The sequence below is a fragment of the Solenopsis invicta genome, chromosome 8 (assembly GCF_016802725.1).
Source record: "Solenopsis invicta isolate M01_SB chromosome 8, UNIL_Sinv_3.0, whole genome shotgun sequence".
NCBI lineage: Eukaryota > Metazoa > Arthropoda > Insecta > Hymenoptera > Formicidae > Solenopsis > Solenopsis invicta.
Genome location: NC_052671.1, coordinates 10832342 through 10851553, shown reverse-complemented (window position 1 = coordinate 10851553; position 19212 = coordinate 10832342). Strand labels below are relative to the sequence as shown.

General features: G+C 34.1%; 2 protein-coding genes across 5 annotated transcripts; one reads left to right on the top strand and one right to left on the bottom strand.

Moving 5' to 3' along the window:
• Positions 1-7892: 7892 nt before the first annotated feature.
• On the bottom strand, positions 7893-12336 carry LOC105195499 (transcription factor 21). 2 transcript variants are annotated; one of them, XM_026135964.2, is made up of 3 exons: positions 11463-12336; positions 9796-10108; positions 7893-8597 (listed from the first exon to the last, which is right to left on the bottom strand). In XM_026135964.2, exons 1-3 carry the CDS (start codon positions 11624-11626, stop codon positions 8400-8402), a joined length of 675 nt encoding a protein of 224 aa, XP_025991749.1. In that variant the 5' UTR covers positions 11627-12336; the 3' UTR covers positions 7893-8399. The 2 variants fall into 2 exon arrangements, with proteins under 2 accessions (XP_025991749.1, XP_025991751.1); XM_026135966.2 differs by lacking the exon at positions 11463-12336 and adding an exon at positions 11276-11452 and having other exon boundaries at positions 7901-8597.
• A 3348-nt stretch (positions 12337-15684) lies between these two features.
• On the top strand, positions 15685-19212 carry LOC105195498 (craniofacial development protein 1). 3 transcript variants are annotated; one of them, XM_011160923.3, is made up of 3 exons: positions 15685-15817; positions 16705-17082; positions 17743-19212. In XM_011160923.3, the coding sequence occupies exons 1-3, from the start codon at positions 15700-15702 to the stop codon at positions 18255-18257; spliced, it is 1011 nt and encodes a 336-aa protein (XP_011159225.1). In that variant the 5' UTR covers positions 15685-15699; the 3' UTR covers positions 18258-19212. The 3 variants fall into 3 exon arrangements, with proteins under 3 accessions (XP_011159225.1, XP_011159226.1, XP_025991748.1); XM_011160924.3 differs by having other exon boundaries at positions 15748-16052; XM_026135963.2 differs by having other exon boundaries at positions 15778-16160.

The following is a 19212-nucleotide window of genomic DNA, read 5'->3' as shown; positions in this document are numbered from 1 at the left end:
ACCACCACCACGACCAACAATAACAACAGCTGTACGACCACCACTACCGCTGTCGCCGCCGTCACCACCACCACCGCCGCCGCCGCCGTCGCCACTGCCGCCTCTGTCACCACCGCCGCCTCTGTCACCACCGCCGTCGCCGTCGCTGCCGACACCAGCACTGTCACCAACGTCGTCGCCTCCGTCGTCGTCGCCGCCACCACCACCACCACCACCACCGCCGCCGCCGCTGCCACCACCGTTAATCGTCGTCGTCGTCGTCGTTGTCGACGTCGTCGTCTGGTCACGTTACGCGATTTACTCGTTACTCCGACCCGCTCACTCGTCGAACATCTCCCATCGTCCTCGACGACCAGCAGTCCCGACGACGAGGAGCCAGGCGTCGCGCCGCACCACGCCACGCGCTCGTCCTCGCTCAGCAGCAGCCGCGGCAGCAGCAGGCAGTGGCCCGCTCCACACGGGTTTGTGGGTAAACAACAGCTGTGCTCAAGGCACACGCCATCTTGATGCCGCGCGACGGGGCCAACACGATTCGCGCTTCGGCACCTGGCCCCGCGAGGGCTCCACGCACTCCGTTTCGTAGCGTGTCGTCTCTTTCTCTTTTCTTCTTCTCTTCTCTTGTATACGCGCGCGACGACGACGCTGGGAACTGCTGGGAACACGGGATGGCCGACGAGAGACGGAAGTGAGAAACTTTCTCTCTCTCTCTCTTTGGCGGAGAAGGACGATCGTCGCGTTAGATGGATTTACCGCGAGTTACGATCCGTGTCAACTGCGTGACGATCTTTCTGCCTACCGCGGGACCACCGCTAACGCTACATCGTGAAATCCTGCGTCGTATACCGCGTACAAAAACGACACTGGGTGGATCGATCGACGTCTCGCTGCGTCTCGCGTCAGGGCTGAACACTCTGAGACTGACTGGACTGACTGGGCCCCCCACTCCGCTCGGTTTGGCTCTCCGCTTCGCTCCGCTCCGCTCTGCTCCGATGCGCTCGTTGCTAATCTGACCTGACGGTGCGCGCTGGTGCGCGCAACGGATGGTGGCTGCGTGCAACGCCTCGTGGCGAGAGATCGGCGGCGTCACACACGTGCGCAGTTGCGATCGGCAAGAGGCGCGAAACGACCTCGCTTCCTGGAAATTCCGTGGCGATATGCCTCGAAATATCGATGGTACGTTCCGTTCACGCACGATACACGTGATACGTATCGTTTATCCTTGTTTAACATTTGATCAATAACGGAGACAAATCATGCATCATGCGCGTCATGCGTGAATCAGAATCCACCCCAACACTCTTTGGAATTCATCGCGTTCTCAAACCGTCTCTCAGTTCACCATTTTTTGTCTCTCGAAACGTTTATTCCCGATGTCGCGTTGTATGGATAACCAGAAGACTCGTCTGTACAGGACGATTTTTAACAATGTACAACCCAGATAGAACACAAAGTTACAAGAACGTCATTAATGAATTATAAGTGACAAATAATTAAGTACGTCATATATACGACTTTATTATTTGTCACTTATAATTCTTATAAATCAATAAATCATCTAGAATATAAAGATATAAAGATATAAAGTAGCAGGTAGTAAAAGATAACGTTACACTAATACATACAAAGTTCTTGAAATCATAAGTTAGAACGTTTCGAGATTACACAGAGCTTTCATGAGCTAAACATAATAATTATTACATCTACATAATATTGCAAATAAAGAAACAATATAAACAAGATTTAAGATTATGGCTATTAAATAATTATTAAATGGCAAAAACGTGTCGTAGAATGGGCAGCAAGTTGTGAGGTCTTACTTGATATATTTCTGATTACTTTTAAACCAAAACAGTCCGATTGCGTTAAAATCAACATTTTTTTATAAACAAAGAGATTCCGTAATAATAACATTAACGCTGAACAAAAAATTTTAAATGTCTACCTATGTTTTGAAATGAGTAATAATAAATGATACTATTGAGTTGAAAAATCTATGGACGTTATTCATAGTCGATTCTTATATTTAAGATCGTCTTAAGTATCATCTTAAGATGTCATCAACTAATTAGAGAGCCGTATTAGCATCTTAAGACGTTACTTAAGACAGTCTTGAAATAAGAATCAATTATAAATATCAGCCTATGTATGTTTTGATGTAACCATCTTAACGTTATCAAGCGGTGTTTATGTTAATAACCACAAAATTTAATCTTATTTATATTATTTGTTTTGTTTACAATATTATCTAGTATTAATTATTAAGTTTAGCTGACGAAAGTTCCGTGTAATTTTAAAATGTTCTAACTTATGATTTTAAGAATTTTATTTTATTTTATTACCTGTTTTTTGTGCTCGTTCTTGGTCTTTATAACTTTATATTCTAGGTTGTTTTGCAGTTTACACAAATGAGCTTGACATTTATTTATTATAATAAATGTTACTCGTATGACATTATTATGTCATCGAGTAGCAAATGAACAGGGTTGGGTAAGTTAATATTTTTAATTAAATTAAGTTAATTAAAAATTATAAAATTAATTTACATTAAAAATTACGTGAACAGAAAACTAACTAAATTAAAAGTTGCGCCAATATTAAATTACGTTACATTATTAAAAGTTAATTTTGAAAAACATTACTCATATTAAATATTGCAAATTCGTAAGTTTTTTAAATTAGATTATTACAAACAATTATAATATGGATTACTAAACAAATTTAATATTTTATTTGTAAATTAAGTTTATATGAAATAACAAAAAAATATCTCTTTTTTATGTGGAAATTGTTATACTCGTGGAGGGATTGTACAAAATAATATTAAGGTACGTCGGGATCAAGTCAGTGTCTTAAGGATTAGAACCCGCAAAGGATGCTCGACGGTGACTGGATAGTGATTTAGACTTGAAGTTACAACTTTATATTTATTTTACACACACTGTTGCGTTGCTTTACACTAATCTTGTTCTGACAGTTGAACGTTCGAATCTTCTCATTGTCAGGGCGTAATGTTGCAAGTGTCGCGTTACGACTCGGTAAGTGAATCTTACACGGACGTAACGCGTCTTTCGCTTGGTCTGATCGAATTCCGATCCATCATTAGGCCGCGAAATATACATTGCTTAATGATGGGGTATTAACCGTTGACGTTACCATATATGGTCATTGCAATTTTGGCGTGACCATACATGGTTAGTGCAAAGTTCGGTTCGATCGCTCGCGCGACGGCCGATTTTAATAGCTTGCATTTCCGGAGCAACAGTGGCGTAATTGTTGCTACGCGAAAATGTCTGTAGCTGAGGTGACAATAAAATGTATTTTTTCGTTTATAATTTTTTTCTTTTACGCAGATAAATTTTTAAGGGAGGAGAAAATTATAAATTAAAGTTTACGTGTTTTAAAAATAACTAGTTAAAATTAAAAATTAAATTAATATGAATTAACTAAATTAAATTAAAAGTTATTAATTTTTTAAATTTATTATTTAACTTTTAAATTTTTAACTATACCAACCCTGCAAATAAGTGATTTTTTTATATTATTATGACACTTGTCATTTATTTAGGTAGAACATACAGGTGTTTCCAACTAAATACTTGGATTTATATAAATATCACGAGCTGTCTTTATTGGATTTGTAACGATCCGCTCTCACATTGTTTCAAGCGGGCAGGTTTTAATTGTAAGTACATTCGCTCTGAGACGCCGCAACCGCTTTGCGCTATTACAATGCGCATACGTATATACGCGTACCTAGCGCCTTGACATGAACATGTTCCGAATGCGAGCTTTGAAAAGCGCGCCGTTATCGAACTAATCTCGAGCGGCGGGGACGATTCACGAAAAGACCCGACAGTCTAGCCGAACATACCCGACGTCTCGAGATTCGGGTATAAAAGACCGAGATTTCGAGCAAAGATCGCTGTTTGCCAGCGACAAGTCGACCATCCAGTTCCAACGACTTGTCTCCTGGAGCCTATACCTAGAACGGTTTAGGGGTTGAGTGTTCTCAGTCTCTGTCGAGCGTTCTCGATAGCCGTTCAACCTCCCGCAATTTCCTGAGCTGACATCCAACGAGGTGGAGCGTTCTCCGTCTCCGTTGAGTGTTCTCAACGCGTCAGCCTGATTCCAGATCCGAAAATTCTATCCTAGCGTTATTGCCGAAGAAAAAGGGAGGGGGTAGAGCGTTCTCGGCACGGCAAACGAACGTTCCCGTCGTTTCATCCAGTATTCGTGCGAAATCTTATCGCGTAAAGAAGGAATTTCTGTACGAAAGTATGTACTCGAGGTACAAACTATGCGTAGGCCGCGAAGACGTCCGCCGTCCGATCGAATTACTCCGCAGCGTCGAGGAGTATAACCATATTAACGAACAATGTAGCAACCGGCAAGCGGCGCCGGAATCATTCGCACGCCGTACCGCTACCGCATACGATCAACAAAAACATTGCCGTAAAACACAGGACGTCCCCAAAAGGACATCGCGATCCGCCAAGAAACGCCGCCGAGACCGGCGAAGATACCGTGCCCTGCTCACGCGCGCAATAGTATACACACCTCGACCGTACCTCCGCGTTGCGATTGGTCATGAAAGATTCGAAGCATTATTAGACTCCGGCTCCGATATCTCGTTGATTAATGCCGATACCGCTCGCCGCCTGCAGAACCAGAATTTCCCTGTGCAATTGACATCGAGTTACGTCCAGATGATTGACGGAACAGAGATCCCGATGCAAGGATTCATGATCCTACCCGTGAACCTCCTGGAGCGTACGATCCATCACAAATTCAAAATCTTGGCGGAACTCAATGACGAAATGCTAATCGGCGTGGATCTACTGACGCGAGCCCGCATTACCATACCGCCACCGCCGATCCAGAACGTTCCCGACAGCATTTGGCTTCCGTCACCACCTCATGAAACGACGACTACAGAAATGATAACGGAGACAACTCAATCCCAGAAGGACGAGCCGATGCAGAATGAAGCTATGCGCGCGGATCACACGGAGTCTACAATCAACACCGAGCCAGATGCGGCGACCAGAGAAATGATAACGGGGATAAGTCAATCCCAGAAAGACGAGCCGACGCAGAATGAAAGTATGCGCGCGGATCACACAAAGTCTACGGTCGACACCGAGACAGATGCGGCCGAGGTAATCGCTCCGCCGATACCACCGCCAGTATCGATAGAAGTGGAGCCAGGGATCTTCGAGCCAGGGATCTTCGTGGATGTCCCCTACTTTTCGATCCACGTGAGCCGAGAATATAAGGCTAGGATCGGCCTCAGAAGATGGCATCTGCGATTTGAGAGAAATGGGCAACTTCGATTTTGCAAAGAAAAATCCTATCCACGACCCGCACCTCCGGAAGAAAAATGTTAGTCTAGTATCCGTGCGAAATCTTTTTATAAACCATGTGTAAACAAGGAATTTTCGTACACGTTAATTCAGCATCTGCTGCGTTTAAAAGCCCTACGGCTATTATGTAACAAGCGCGAGTTTCCGGAATCGCAATCACCGATCGTGCGCCCCGCTGGCCTACGATCGCTACGAAACCAACTGACGCGAGCAAATAAAATTACTGCGCGACTACGCACGGGTGAAATTGATGCCGCGTAAAAACCGTTCGAAACTTCGTGCGCTTACCGAACAAGTGTGACGGCCGAAAACTTGCATTGTTCTTTTCATTTTCATTTTCTATAATCATTTTCTATAATTATAAAATCTATAAATATAATTTTCCGTTTTATATTCTATTTAGCATGATAAGAAGTTAGTTATTTTCTCAATATTGTTTGTATTAAGATAAACTAGAATAAACACAAACTTTATTATACGATCTTATTGTTAGTCTAATTTCCATGACTTTTCTCAAATCCTGGTGAGCTAGTCCATACTCAGAAACACGAATCATTATACATATCGTAACATTCAGCAAATTTTCATTCTAAAAGTAAGAATATATATAAGTTGAATTTTATATGTATTATTTTGGTCTCAAGACAATAAATCAATGTTTTATTTGATTCGATAGAGAAAAATAGGAATTAGACCTTATTTTTAACATATTGCTTTATTTTTAGACTGCATAAGATTGCAATAAGATTAAAAATCAAGAATAATGAAGAATTTTAATCTTGTTATTAAAAATCTTTTCTGAAAGGGCATGAGATTTATTTTTTGTTATATTGATTAAGCTTTTATGTGAATTTGCATCTAAAGATTTTTTTAAATATACAGGATGATAAGAAAAATCGTTTTAATGGATTTATAAAAATAATACATAAATTCATAGAAAGACACAAATTGTATTATTAAAGCGGAATATTTTTTTATCCTAAAAAAATTTATTTTTTAAGCTACCTAACCGATTTTTATTTTTCTTAATAAATACATTCCTAAATCCCTTTTTTAATATGTAGACTGATAAAAAAAAATTGATTTATCTATTATAAACGTTACATAAATTCATAAAAAGATACAATTATCTTTATTATTAAAACAAAGTCTTTTGTTCAGCCTAACGAGATTAATTATTTTAATTACGTTAAATTACGTATTAAACAACTTTTATTCCTTTTATTGAGTATCACACGTTTTAAAAATCTCAAACTTCTTTTCTTTAAATTTAAATTTTCGACGATAAGTTTAACAATTTAATTTATTCTGCTCTTCTTCGATTGCTTTTGTCGTTGTGATCAGCAGCTTCGATGGCCGAGTCTTGGACATATGGTGGCCGAAAATAGTGCGATGGAAATTTTTAAGAGTAGTCAGAAAGCGCGGCGAAGAGGCCATCATCTCTCGTTTATAAATTTTTGAATCCCGTGTATGTTGTTGCAGAGACGTTAAGCGATACGTTTAGTGTCGGTCGATTTGTCGCCGTGTGGGATATATTATTTTAGTATTGGGTTTACACAAAAGGCCCTTCACGATGTTTATTTTACTTGAACTTCTTTATCCTTCTTACCTTACCGCGGACTTCCTCTCTGCTGTTCCGGATGCCACTCAGCGTTTCTCCAACAAGAGATGTCAATCATATTTTTTTATAAAGTTAAATACGCATGACATAAAATAATTAAAATAAATTAAATTATAAAAATGTTCCTTATGGCTAACCTTTATATTTTAACAACTAATTATTAATTTCTTAAATACATTAAATTGAAAATATGTAATCCCTGCTGAAAATATAATTATAATGCATAAAATGTAATAAAAATTATACCGATTCTGAAGATTATTATATATATGTATATGTATAATTGTTTTGTTTTTTTTTTAAGACATTTTTATCGATTATTATTTCACAAGAGTAAATTTATAATAATTATATAGTTGCCTATCAACAGGTGTCCCAATTAGTTGCCTTTTATTGCGTTCCTGAAATAAAGCATCACATTGATTTCTATTTTAAAAAGCTCTATAAAATACTGTATCTCTAAATCATAACAATAAATCTTATTTTTAAAATCAATATTCCTAACGGATAAAATTTGTTGATATAATTTTGTATGTTACTAACGATCTAAATCTAGTCTAATATTGCATTAAATAATACAAAAAATGTTCTTGAAAATCTTAGAAACATTTTTATTGGACTAGTTAACATGCTTTGGTATTAATTATAATTAAAATATTATATAATATTGCAGTAATGTAACTAATGGCATGACACAAGGAAACAATCTCTTCGCGTATATAATATTTTTTTACGAATGACGTTAGATAAAAATGTTAGATTATTAAATTCTCAACATTTTTTCTTTTTATAAAATAAAATTTAAAGAACAATTTTGTCTATTTTATTTATATAATTTTCAAAAGGAAATAAAATTGAGTTAATAAACCAAACTAGTTATTAATACTAATTCTACATATAATATTCTAAGTTATAACGACGTAATTTGTTTAGATTACCTTATTTTAATAGTGTTATTAATTATTTATTTAATATCGAAGATCACCTCATTACAGATTAAAACATTTTCTATATTATTAATTATTATATTTAAATTACAATATAGAATTAGCGCTAATAATCAGTTCAGCTTATATAGCCCAATTTTATTTCCTTTCTTATTTATTGAATCTAGAAATTATCTTTTATCATATAATTTTGTTTTATTAAAGCTTCTAAAAATATGCAAAATAAATTGTGTCTTTGATATATGAAAAACTCATATAAAGACATAAATATTTCCTTGTCGCACAAATGGAGAAGCAATCATAATTATACATTAAGATTAAATCAATAAATACTAGAGTAAGGCACTTTGGAATAAATAAAGCGTGAATACATGACAACGCCGTCGTCATATAACCCAGCTGGTGGTAGCTCTTCGTAGATATCGTCCGTCATAGTTAAGCTCTGATCGGATTGTCAGAATTTTTTTGTTAGTAATAAGAGAGCTGTTGCTCCTGATTATGGCGTGTGGACACGCCCTGATGACCTGAATGATGGAAGTTTTGGATATCATGAGTCGTTTGCTGTCCTCTATACTGATTACAGTTCGAAGACGTTGAGGAAGACACGTTGCAACTGTTGTTCATAAGCGTGGCTCCGTTGTTGCTTTGAATAGCAAATGGCCATGACTGCAATTAAAATCATTCTTACCGCATTATTGAATCGAATTTAAATGCTTCAACTACAAATTAAATTCGCAACGCGCGTTATGATTTTCTCAAATATTATTAAAATTATTTGTTGATTGTTGTTAAATATTTATCAATTATACATGTTGATATAATAATACTTTTTACATTATAAGTTAGACATTTATTTATTTATTTTCATAAGATTTCACTTTTCTTTCAAAGTCAGCTCGAATTTATTCGGAAATATATCTAAAACATTTTTAAACACAAAAAAACATTTTTGCAAAGTATATAAAAATACATCTCGATATCTAAATTAGATCTGAAAATAATTTTGTTGAACTACTAAAATAATGATTAAAGACGTTCAAGCGTGATAAGCAATGCTACTAAAAGTTTTGACATTCTAGCAATCAGCTTGAACATCTTACATAATTATTTTAATAGCCTAGCAAAAATTATTTTCAGATCTGTCCGGCTAAATTTTTTTTCAGATCTATCCGGTTTAACAGAACTATTCTTTCCGTGTAGATGAAACTGTGTTCTTTGATCTTCGCGAGAGAAGGTTAACGAGAGACCAACTATTTTGCGACGGAAAACGGTATGCTTCTTCAAACAACGGAACTAACTTAGAATTAATGGTAGCAAAGGGTGGGAGGTTTTGGAGTGATTCGATCCACCTGGACAGACATAAACAGAGATGACTGCGAAGACGGCGACTCGCGACTCCGAGTGGATCCACCTGGTCTCTGTGTTATTTTACGGAATTGTTATCAAGTCGAAAGTCTGATTGTAAGAGCGAAAAATAGTACGGAAATAACTTACTTGAATTCCCGTTAAAATTTAATAAATTAACAATTCTGTTTAATTCCATATTTCGTGGAGCATCTTTCAATTATATATCAAAGAATAAATATTAATTACGATTTTTTATGAAAGGATTTTAAAAGATAATTGATATTCAGATTTCTTTTTGTTGTATCTATCTTTTCTGTACTAATAACTGTGTTTTTAATGAAGTAATTGTTAATTAACAAAAATTTTGTCTGATTATAAAATTTTACATTATTAGTAGGCATTTATTCTTGTTAACATTAAAGTTACTAAAATTTAATTAATCCTCTAAAAATTAAAAAAAAAAGAAAACTTGCTTAGACTTTAATTAGTTTTAATTTTAATAAGGACATGCACTCACCAAGGCCAGCGACAAGGATTTGGTGGTTTCTGGATGAGCATCGCCGTCATCTCGAAGCACTGCTCGCAGATGAGCGATGTATGTTGCGGCTAAACGTAATGTGTCCAGTTTACTTAATTTGGAATCAGCTGGTATCCATGGTAGAGTGGTTTTGAGTCTACAAAAAGCTTTGGATAAAATGCGCATCCTTGCACGTTCTCGGGCATTGGCAGCGTTTCGAGGTGCGCGGCTGTCCATGTCATCCTTCATGTATTTTTCATCGCAAGGATATTCCTCCAACGACGATGTCGAGGCGCGCCGTTTTCGAGGCATCCTGTTGCAACCAATAACAGCTATTGTTAATTAAATATTTATTTTTGTATATTGCGAAATAAGTTGTTGTCGCAATTATAGATTATTTTAACAATTATTTAATCAAAACACAGAGCGCAGATTTATTTATTATATTATACAAAAGAAACAGTTTTGTTAAAATATCTGAAAGTTTAGCTGGATCTAAAAATAATTATATTGAGTCGGCAAATAATTATATAGAACGCTCAAACTGATTGCACAGAATGTCACAATATTTTACATTATTGCTTATTATACTAAATACTTGAATTTCATAATTATTTTACGGCCCAATAAAATTATTTTCAGATCTATATGCAGCTAAAATTTAATTACTTCAGCAAAATCGTTCTTTCCATATAAAAACTCTTATTTCTCTAAAAAATATAATTTATTATGTACATTTCTTACTCGGTTAACAAAAATAAAATAATTATCCGCTAAATAAACATCAATAAAGTTTTCATTTTTCTTAAAAATTACAAAAGAGAATTTTGGTTCTGAGTAATTGACTAAAATAAATAAATTATTGCAGGACAATTATATTTTCAAGCTTTGCAAGAGTGACACATGTAACAACAACGCTTAAAAATATAATTATCTTAATGATAAATTTGTCCCGCAATAGTTATGCGAGAGGGTTCTTACGGCAATCTTACTCTTTACTTAATTTACTTATTTTTATTCTTTATTGCTTTAAACATCAACTTGAGATAAAAGCGTAAATTATTTTTTTGATTAATTTTTATCGTTGTTGAAACCTTTACACTTTGCACACACAAAGATTTTTAAAAGCGCAAGACTTTATTTTCATAACACATGTCTGCAACGAAAAGGATTTGTAATAACGTAGAACTTCAAATATAACAAAACACAAGTGACAAAACTTGAAATAACGAGCTGTTACAAATCGCTATTTAATTTCTTAACTCGTGATTAAACTTAATTACATCAAGATAAAAACTCGAAGATAACGAGCACAAAATTACGCGATAACACTCGGCGTGTAAAGTGTAATATAGGAACTATTTTTTTTTTTTTTTTTTAATCACTACACTTAGTAGATCATCGTCGTAAATCGTGGATTATCCTCATTGTCACTTGTGTCCAAACGGCACAATTAATAGTATAACTTATTGCTTGATACCTGTGATTAATTATTCCTTTCCTTATTCGCAATCACGCGAATGTCAATTGGCAAGGCAGGATGGTAGGGCACAACACAAAAGATCTCGTCTACGGCGTGCAACTAATTGTTAGTCAATGTTCTCGGAGCAGAAGCCGAAGAATGGATCGGGAGGAGCAACGTAAATGGAAAGAGAATTGAAACAAACCGAAGATACATTCGTTGGAGGGTCGCAGAGATTTGGGACGGCCCGAAAACCAGGCGGAGCTTTCGAACATCGGTCGCTAGTCTCATTCGCCTCATCTTGTTTTCCGAGATGCTGCTCGATCCAATCCGCGGGAACGCTGCGGCATTCGTACCCACCTGGCACATCCTTCCTGGTTTCTTCCTCTTCTCTCTCTTTCTCTCCTCTCTTTCTTTCTCTCTCGATGAAAATGCAGGGGGAAAAACCAACACTCGTATTAATATCCTGCATTAAACGATAAATCCAATTCTGAAATTTCCACGCACGGATTTTTCACTTTTACTTTAATAAATGTCGATTGGATCTTATGGCTTTTTATTCTATGTTTAATTTTAACAATAGTTGAAAAATAATATAAAAGTATATTATATACCGTGACTCTGTCTAGATGTTGCATTAACTTTCAAATAAAATCCTATACTTCTATCGATTTTACATTATGATATAAGATATCATTAAAAATATTTTTAAATACATCTTCAAGAATTATATTTAATAAGCAATATTGTAGACAGGATAACGTTGACATTTTTTCTGATATGATAAGAAACTAAATGACGAGAAAATCATTTCTTATACTTACACTTCCTTCTTTAATTTAAATTAATGACTTCTTAAATATTACTTCATACCATCCACTTTAATAAAGAGAATACTTTTCAGATATTTTTACGTAACTATAATATATAATACTCTGTATTTAACTGTATTAAATTTAGCTTCATTTGCCCTTTGTAAACGCTTCGTTAACTTAAACTATAAGTTATGTTTAATGCTAAATTGAGATACACTTAATTATTATTTAACCTACCCTGTAAGTACACAGTATTCTTAGAATGTTATATGAATATTATTAAAAATTAAAATAATATTATATTATTTTGGAAATATTATGCAATATTTTTAATATTATAAGAATATTATGTTGATGTTACATGTCTTATATAATAATTGTGGTTATTACTTCAATATCTGTGAAATATTATGAAAATGTTTATGAATATTATTGTGGTGAAAATGAATGTAAATTATTATATATAAAATATTCATAAACTTTCTAATTATTACAATTAAAGTTATAATATTTTCTTTCAAATATTGAAATACTGAAATATTAAATAATATTATTTACTTCTTCACATAACATTCATATAATATTATTAGAAGTGGAAATATAACCATTTTTATTAATATTTTAGGAATATTATTTAATATGAAATAATATTACTCGCTTATAGGGTATCTGCTCACATAGTTGCGTAATTGTTGACGTATTAGATTATATTAGCAGAACTTCTCCCGTAACTCACGGCTAACCGCGATGGAATTTCATTTCTGGTCAGTAGCTAATATTGAACTAATATCTAACAACGACGTTCGAATTACACCCAATGACTATATTTCCCCGGCATATGTACGTTTGCTCTTCTCTGTCCCCATCTATTCAGACTTTCGCTTCGAGAAGAAGGGTCGGGTGATCAATAATCCATCGCAAATCCACGTCAACCGACAGTCATCCGTTTCGTCGAAATTAGGATTTGAACTGGATACTGTAATATGAGGTTTGCGGTAGCCCTTGCTAATCCTACTTTGGATACTGAAGAAGGCGCTAAGTTATTGCTCGACAAATTCATGAAAGATGTTGAGCAATCCGACACTCTCCGTCCTTTTTCTCACTAACGTGTCTCGTGGAGTCATTTAAAAGATTTGTAACTAATCGTGAATAAGAGCGGTGTACTTAACACCTAGTTCAAGCAAAAAACTGTCGTAGATAAATTTAGTATCTCACATTAATATTATTTGATAGATTTATGACGAAATTTATAGTTGTAAATATTTTTCAATCTTGAACTTAAAAACATAATTATAATTACAGATTTATATTTATTTGTCGTTATTCACATTTGAATTTATGAATCTGCATGTGCTTTAAAAATCTCTTGTTATTTATGAGTCTGTAATATTTTGAGAAAAAACTTTTTTTGAAAATTTCTTTAATTATTAGCAAAATAATTTGATTACAAATAATTATAGATTTATTTAAATTTATTTAAAAAATCTACTTTACAGTAATTAGCTTTAAAATTTAAAAGAGAATTTTATGTGTCATACAATACGAAAGACATTTAATCCTTTACAAATTAATCTGGTCAAGGCTCAAATGCATTTTCCCATTTTGCTGATTCTGTTTCAAATTCGGACATGTACAAAAGAAGTAAAAAACAAGTTATAATTGTACAAGTTAAAAAGAATATAATTGTACAATCATATTCTTTTAAACTTTAAAAGAGTATACCAAAATGTTTTTAAATTTTTTTAAAGGATTTTTGAACTCATAAATTTATTAAATAACTATACTTTTCAAATGTAATAACGATAACACGTATGTCTAAAAGACGTTGGAAGACATCTTTATATTTTTGGGACATGTTATCTAACAATAAGTTGGACATCTTTGTAATTCATTGTACATACATAAAAAAGAATATTTTCGCATCATATTCGGTGCGTCTAGAACACGGAACATTTTCGCAGTGCTGCAGCTTTATAATGATTCTGCAATGTGGCTGAAATGTTGCAATATTGCTGAAATGTTATACTGTATTCTGTGCTATATGGGATAAAATAGATAGGATATTAAATTTATTCATAAAAAAAAGAATATCGTTTGAACATTCATATATACGACGTCAAATTATTGCTTAAGAAAAGTGAATTTTAACCCTCTGTTTACAGTTTACACGTATCGACACGAGTGACTTACCATATATTTCTTTTCTTTGAAATACTGCAAACATTAGAATAAACCACGGTATCTATCCTTTCCCTAAAAAAAGTTTGGCATCTAGAAAACAGGCCTGATGGTGTGGTTTCAGTTCAGGCATGACCTAAAATCAGAATGTTTCGGAAAATTATCTTGGGACACATGTGACTCTGTGTATAGAATAAATACTTTTCTATACTTGTAAATTATTTTTTTTACTTTATTTTTAATTCTTGTTTATGTTAAAGGGATTCTGCAAAATATTGAGAAAACTTAAACTTTAAACGATAATTTTGAACTAAAAAGAACGTCACTACGGCTACGTTCCATTTCACGCATAATACGCATGATGTATTATTTTGTCCTTGTTTAACATTTGGGGAATTCCAAAGATAAAATGATATGCCACGCGCATTATGCGTGAAACGGAACGTAGTATTTATCATATTTGCATCATAAATATTAAAAAAATGTTTCTTGTAACTAGTTTTGTAAAACTATTTTTCTGTAAAGCTATTTTAATAATAAAATGCATTGTTTAACATATAAATGCAATATACTTTCAATTTATACATTTGTATGTATATATTAAAAAACGTCATTTTCAAGTCACTGAATAATTCAACTTTTTGAACAATTGAACTATTTTTTTTAATTTAGAATGTCAACTCTAATAAGGTATGAAAGTATTTTTCCCAAGTCAGTTTTTTCTTAAAGTCATATAAATTTAAAATTTTTACATAATAACGCGCGTTTCTTTAATCTTGAAAGCTATAATTTATTATAATATTTATTTTTATATACTTTTTTAATTAACAATAGTGTAAATATACTTTCTAGGGATATTAATGTATTTGTAACAACTATTAAAATTTTTTTACATTTAAAAGTATAAATCTAGATGCGCAACTGCTCACTAAGAGACTAAGCAGCAATTGAAGATGATTAGTTTCTTACCTGTGGATTCAACCAGTTATCTTCAAGTGTTACTCCGCCGCTTAGTGAACGGTTGAATATCTGGATGCACCCAATGAAAATTAATTCTAATGTGAATAATCCAGTCATGTGTATAACTGCTATTAATCCTCTTTTATTATAACATTAAAATTAAAATATCAAAGCGCAAAAAGTACCTAAAAATGACACGTAGACAGAGGCTCGTATTCAGAAGATATTATAAAGTTGATATCTTTTCAAAATTTACAAAGTCAACATTTGACGATTTTGGTTCCCCCTCTGATTCTTCCCTTCAATCAGAAAACATCTAAAAATATCAAGCAAAAAGAAAAATAACAAAAAATTTTTTTATTAGATGAAAACTCATCAATGTAAGACTTCTCTTCGCGATTGGGAGAAATTTGATTTAATTCGTATCGTACAGTAGTCGATGCGACGTAACCATGCCAACTTCACACCGTCGTATCTCCCAGCTGTAAGATGGCGCTGGTTGTGCCGATAATGCTCCGTGCACTGTGCAGTAGGTGCCTCGGTGCCTGGCGCATTTGCGCGAGTGTCGAACGTAGTCTGGGTCGAGTCGAGTCGAACGTGTCGCAAGGTACTGTGGCCCTTTCTTCTTCGGTTGTCCCTCACGTATTTTTCGGCCAGCCGGTGCTCCACGCCCGTGTGTGTACGTGCGAGATCGATTTAGGTCCGCGCTGACGACGATTCATGAAAGCGGCGACGAAAACGCCGGATCCGCCGCCGCGTCTCGATGTAACGACATTTCCGGAAGGGAAACCGACGTTCGCTCGCGAAATTTTTGGCATTGACGGCACGCCGTTCGAAAGAACGTGAGTCACGAAATCGTATTAGATATCGCTTTTAGTTCCATCGAGAATTGACTTTGTTCCTTCGGAGAGGTTAAGTTTCGTGACGTTATTAGTGTAAGAAGAAGCGCGGTAATTTGATAGAATTTTTAATTTGTGAGCCTTTTCAGAACTCGCTTTGTCTTCATTAGAGCTTTGTTTGAATATTGAATAAAAGAACATTAATATTATAGTTAATGATTTTTAGTTATGAAATATTGTAGTTTTATAAAGCAGTCAAAACTAGTGTAAAATACTAAAATTTTTGTTATTAATTTAACATTAATTATTATTTATGGCATCCAATATATGTCGTAATAATTTGAAGAAGCTGTTATATTAATTATTTACAAAATAAGAATGGATAAAATAAATTGTATGTATTTGAAAAGATTTTATATTTGTTTATTTTATGAATGTTTACCTTATCGAATATTAATATAATATATTATTTTGTAAAATACATCATTATTATTAGAAAAGAGAAATATAAAATCATATCACACACACATTTGTAAAGTTTATAAAGCATAACTTAGAAAATTTTTTTGCCATATGGACATATGTATATTGAATTACAATAATAAATACATGATATATTTTTAAATAAATTTATGCTTCTATCATCTATTTCTAGGTATTTTCAGTACTAAATTGTTAAACATGTCAGAAGAACATCAGTTGCCTTCTGATTCAGATGAAGATGACGAAGATTATGTTCCTGATGGCGCCGACAGTGATCCGGTGTCCGAAGTAGAATCTGAAGGTGATGTTGAGAGTAGTCCAGAGGACGAAAATGATGAAAACAAGAGAGAAACTGGACAGAAGAAAGGTGGAAAGAGATCTAAGAGTCGAAAGAGTAAAAAGGCAAAGCGTAGGAGAACCTTAGAAAAGTCCAAAGTATCGGAAGAAGAAAGTAAAGAGGAAGAAGAATGTAAAGAGAAAAAAGAACTCACTGAGGAAGAGGAGAAAAAGAGAGCAGATTCTCTTTGGGCTGATTTCATGAAGGATACAGGTAAAGCCTATGCAAAATATCAATACGACTGAGCAGAGAATTATCATTGTATAATTACATAATATCCCTGATGAAAATTTTTTCAGAATTATTATACAAATTGAAACACGTCACAAATCTACACCTTTTTTCAAAATTTGTTATATATTATGTGAATTCTGAAATTTACATAAAAATTTTCTATATAAATGTCAAAATTTTTCAGACTTTTTGTGTAATTTTAAAACTTACAAAATTTCTTAGATTTTTTTATATAAATTTTATAATTCACATATATGAAAAATTTTCTGAGGAAAAATGTTTATTTTCTCAGTATTTCTGAAGTGTTCTAACTCGTTTCAGAGAACAAATTCTGAGAAAAATGTTCACCAGAGATGTAACACAATTTGTGTTTTGTAATTACATAATATGTAAGACATGAAAATTTATTACATTAAATAGTATCACATAATGCTTAAGAATTCGTTTATCTTAAAGGACAAAGTACGATATAGATTTATATTTATAACATTTATATTATAGAATTTTACAAGATGCATTTAAAAATATCTCTAATATCTTTTACATTAGAAAATAAAATCAATAGAAGTATATAATTCTATATAAATAAAACTAATATAATATTTAAAAAGATTGAAATACATTTGATTTTTTTTACAGCTGTTATACCGAAATCAAAGCCACAGAATTCAATTAATAGATCAAAAGAAAGATCGCCACCAATTCAAAAGCCAAAAGTCCAAGAAAAGGTTAAGATAACTAAAGTTTTTGAATTTGCTGGTGAAGAAGTAAAAATCGAGAAGGAAGTAGCGATTGATTCCGCCGAGGCCAGATTGTCACTTTCTACAGCCGAAAATTCTGCCGCGAAACCATCGGAATCCGCATCTCCTGCGACCAGAGAACGTGGGCGAGGCGGCATTCGACGTGTCGGATTAGGCGGTATCTCTTCGGTTCTGGGACAAATCGGAAAAAAAGCCAAAATTAGCACGTTAGAAAAATCTAAACTAGACTGGGACAACTTTAAGAAACAAGAAAATATTGAAGAAGAGATTAATACTCATAACAAAGGCAAAGATGGATATTTGGAACGGCAAGATTTTCTACAGAGAGCGGATCTACGACAATTTGAAATCGAGAAACAGTTGCGAAATTCTAGCAGGCGTAGTACACGGTGAATTCACATTTCTTGTCTTTTAAATATCTCTCTTCCTTCGGGATGGGAAACGCCGAAATAATAATGTCATGGTAGAAGATATTTACTCGCCGACTTGCCAAACTCGAGCGCTTGTTGCACATTTAGCCTAATTCGTTCGAGTTTTGCGCTACATTTTGAGTAATACGTAAAGAAAACGTTGCCTCGCGTTTAACTTGACAACGTGCTACTGCTAGCGATCGGTGGTTTCTTTAAGAAGAGACCGATTATTCCAGTGTTTTGAGACTCATTTTCTCATGCGTAATATAATAGCTTAATTTACTCTCAGCGAGCCTTTGTCTCGGCCTGACGACCGCACAGAACTTCGCATCGAAGCAGATTGTTCGAAGCTTTTGACGCTTCTTGGAAAGATTGTGCTCATGTAGAACATGTCCACAAAATATTTTTTTATTTCATTTCAATGGAAACACGATACATTTGCATGTGTAGTATGACTATATACGACATTCTGATAACAATGATTAGTCGGAAGTGAATACGAAGGAATATGTGTTTTAGGTAATATAACATAATGACATTGATTGACCTCATTCATGACCACTGCCTCTGGCAATGTAGGTGGAATATTATATTTATAAATGGACCTCGTAATAGATAATAGATCATTATGTTGAAGCAGTTGTGGCGAATTTTGTATATCATCTTCTGAAATTGTTACATAGAAAGATAGTACAACATAAAACATAGACATTGTTACTTTCGTGTAATGTATATTAGACAGCAATATCAACACAACATATACATATACATAAATGTACTCTATATCCAAATGATAATCCTCGATTCAGCTCAGGTTACAATATCCTCGATATACCGAATTTGAGATACATTTTAGTGTAATTCCACACACAAGGACTGCTTTACATTTGTGAATTCTTTAACAATATTACCGAATAAATTGTCAAAAACAGATGGAA

Excerpts from the sequence above, each read along its gene's own strand:
- LOC105195499 (XM_026135964.2), bottom strand. The coding sequence starts at position 11,626 with ATGTGCCAGGTGGGTACGAATGCCGCAGCGTTCCCGCGGATTGGATCG. Across the intron at positions 10,109-11,462 it reads CTCCAACGAATGTATCTTCG|GATGCCTCGAAAACGGCGCG; the intron begins GTTTGTTTCAAT and ends TGGTTGCAACAG. Across the intron at positions 8,598-9,795 it reads AATCCTTGTCGCTGGCCTTG|TCATGGCCATTTGCTATTCA; the intron begins GTGAGTGCATGT and ends TTTTAATTGCAG.
- LOC105195498 (XM_011160923.3), top strand. The coding sequence starts at position 15,700 with ATGGCGCTGGTTGTGCCGATAATGCTCCGTGCACTGTGCAGTAGGTGC. Across the intron at positions 15,818-16,704 it reads CGAGTCGAACGTGTCGCAAG|GTATTTTCAGTACTAAATTG; the intron begins GTACTGTGGCCC and ends ATCTATTTCTAG. Across the intron at positions 17,083-17,742 it reads TGATTTCATGAAGGATACAG|CTGTTATACCGAAATCAAAG; the intron begins GTAAAGCCTATG and ends TTTTTTTTACAG.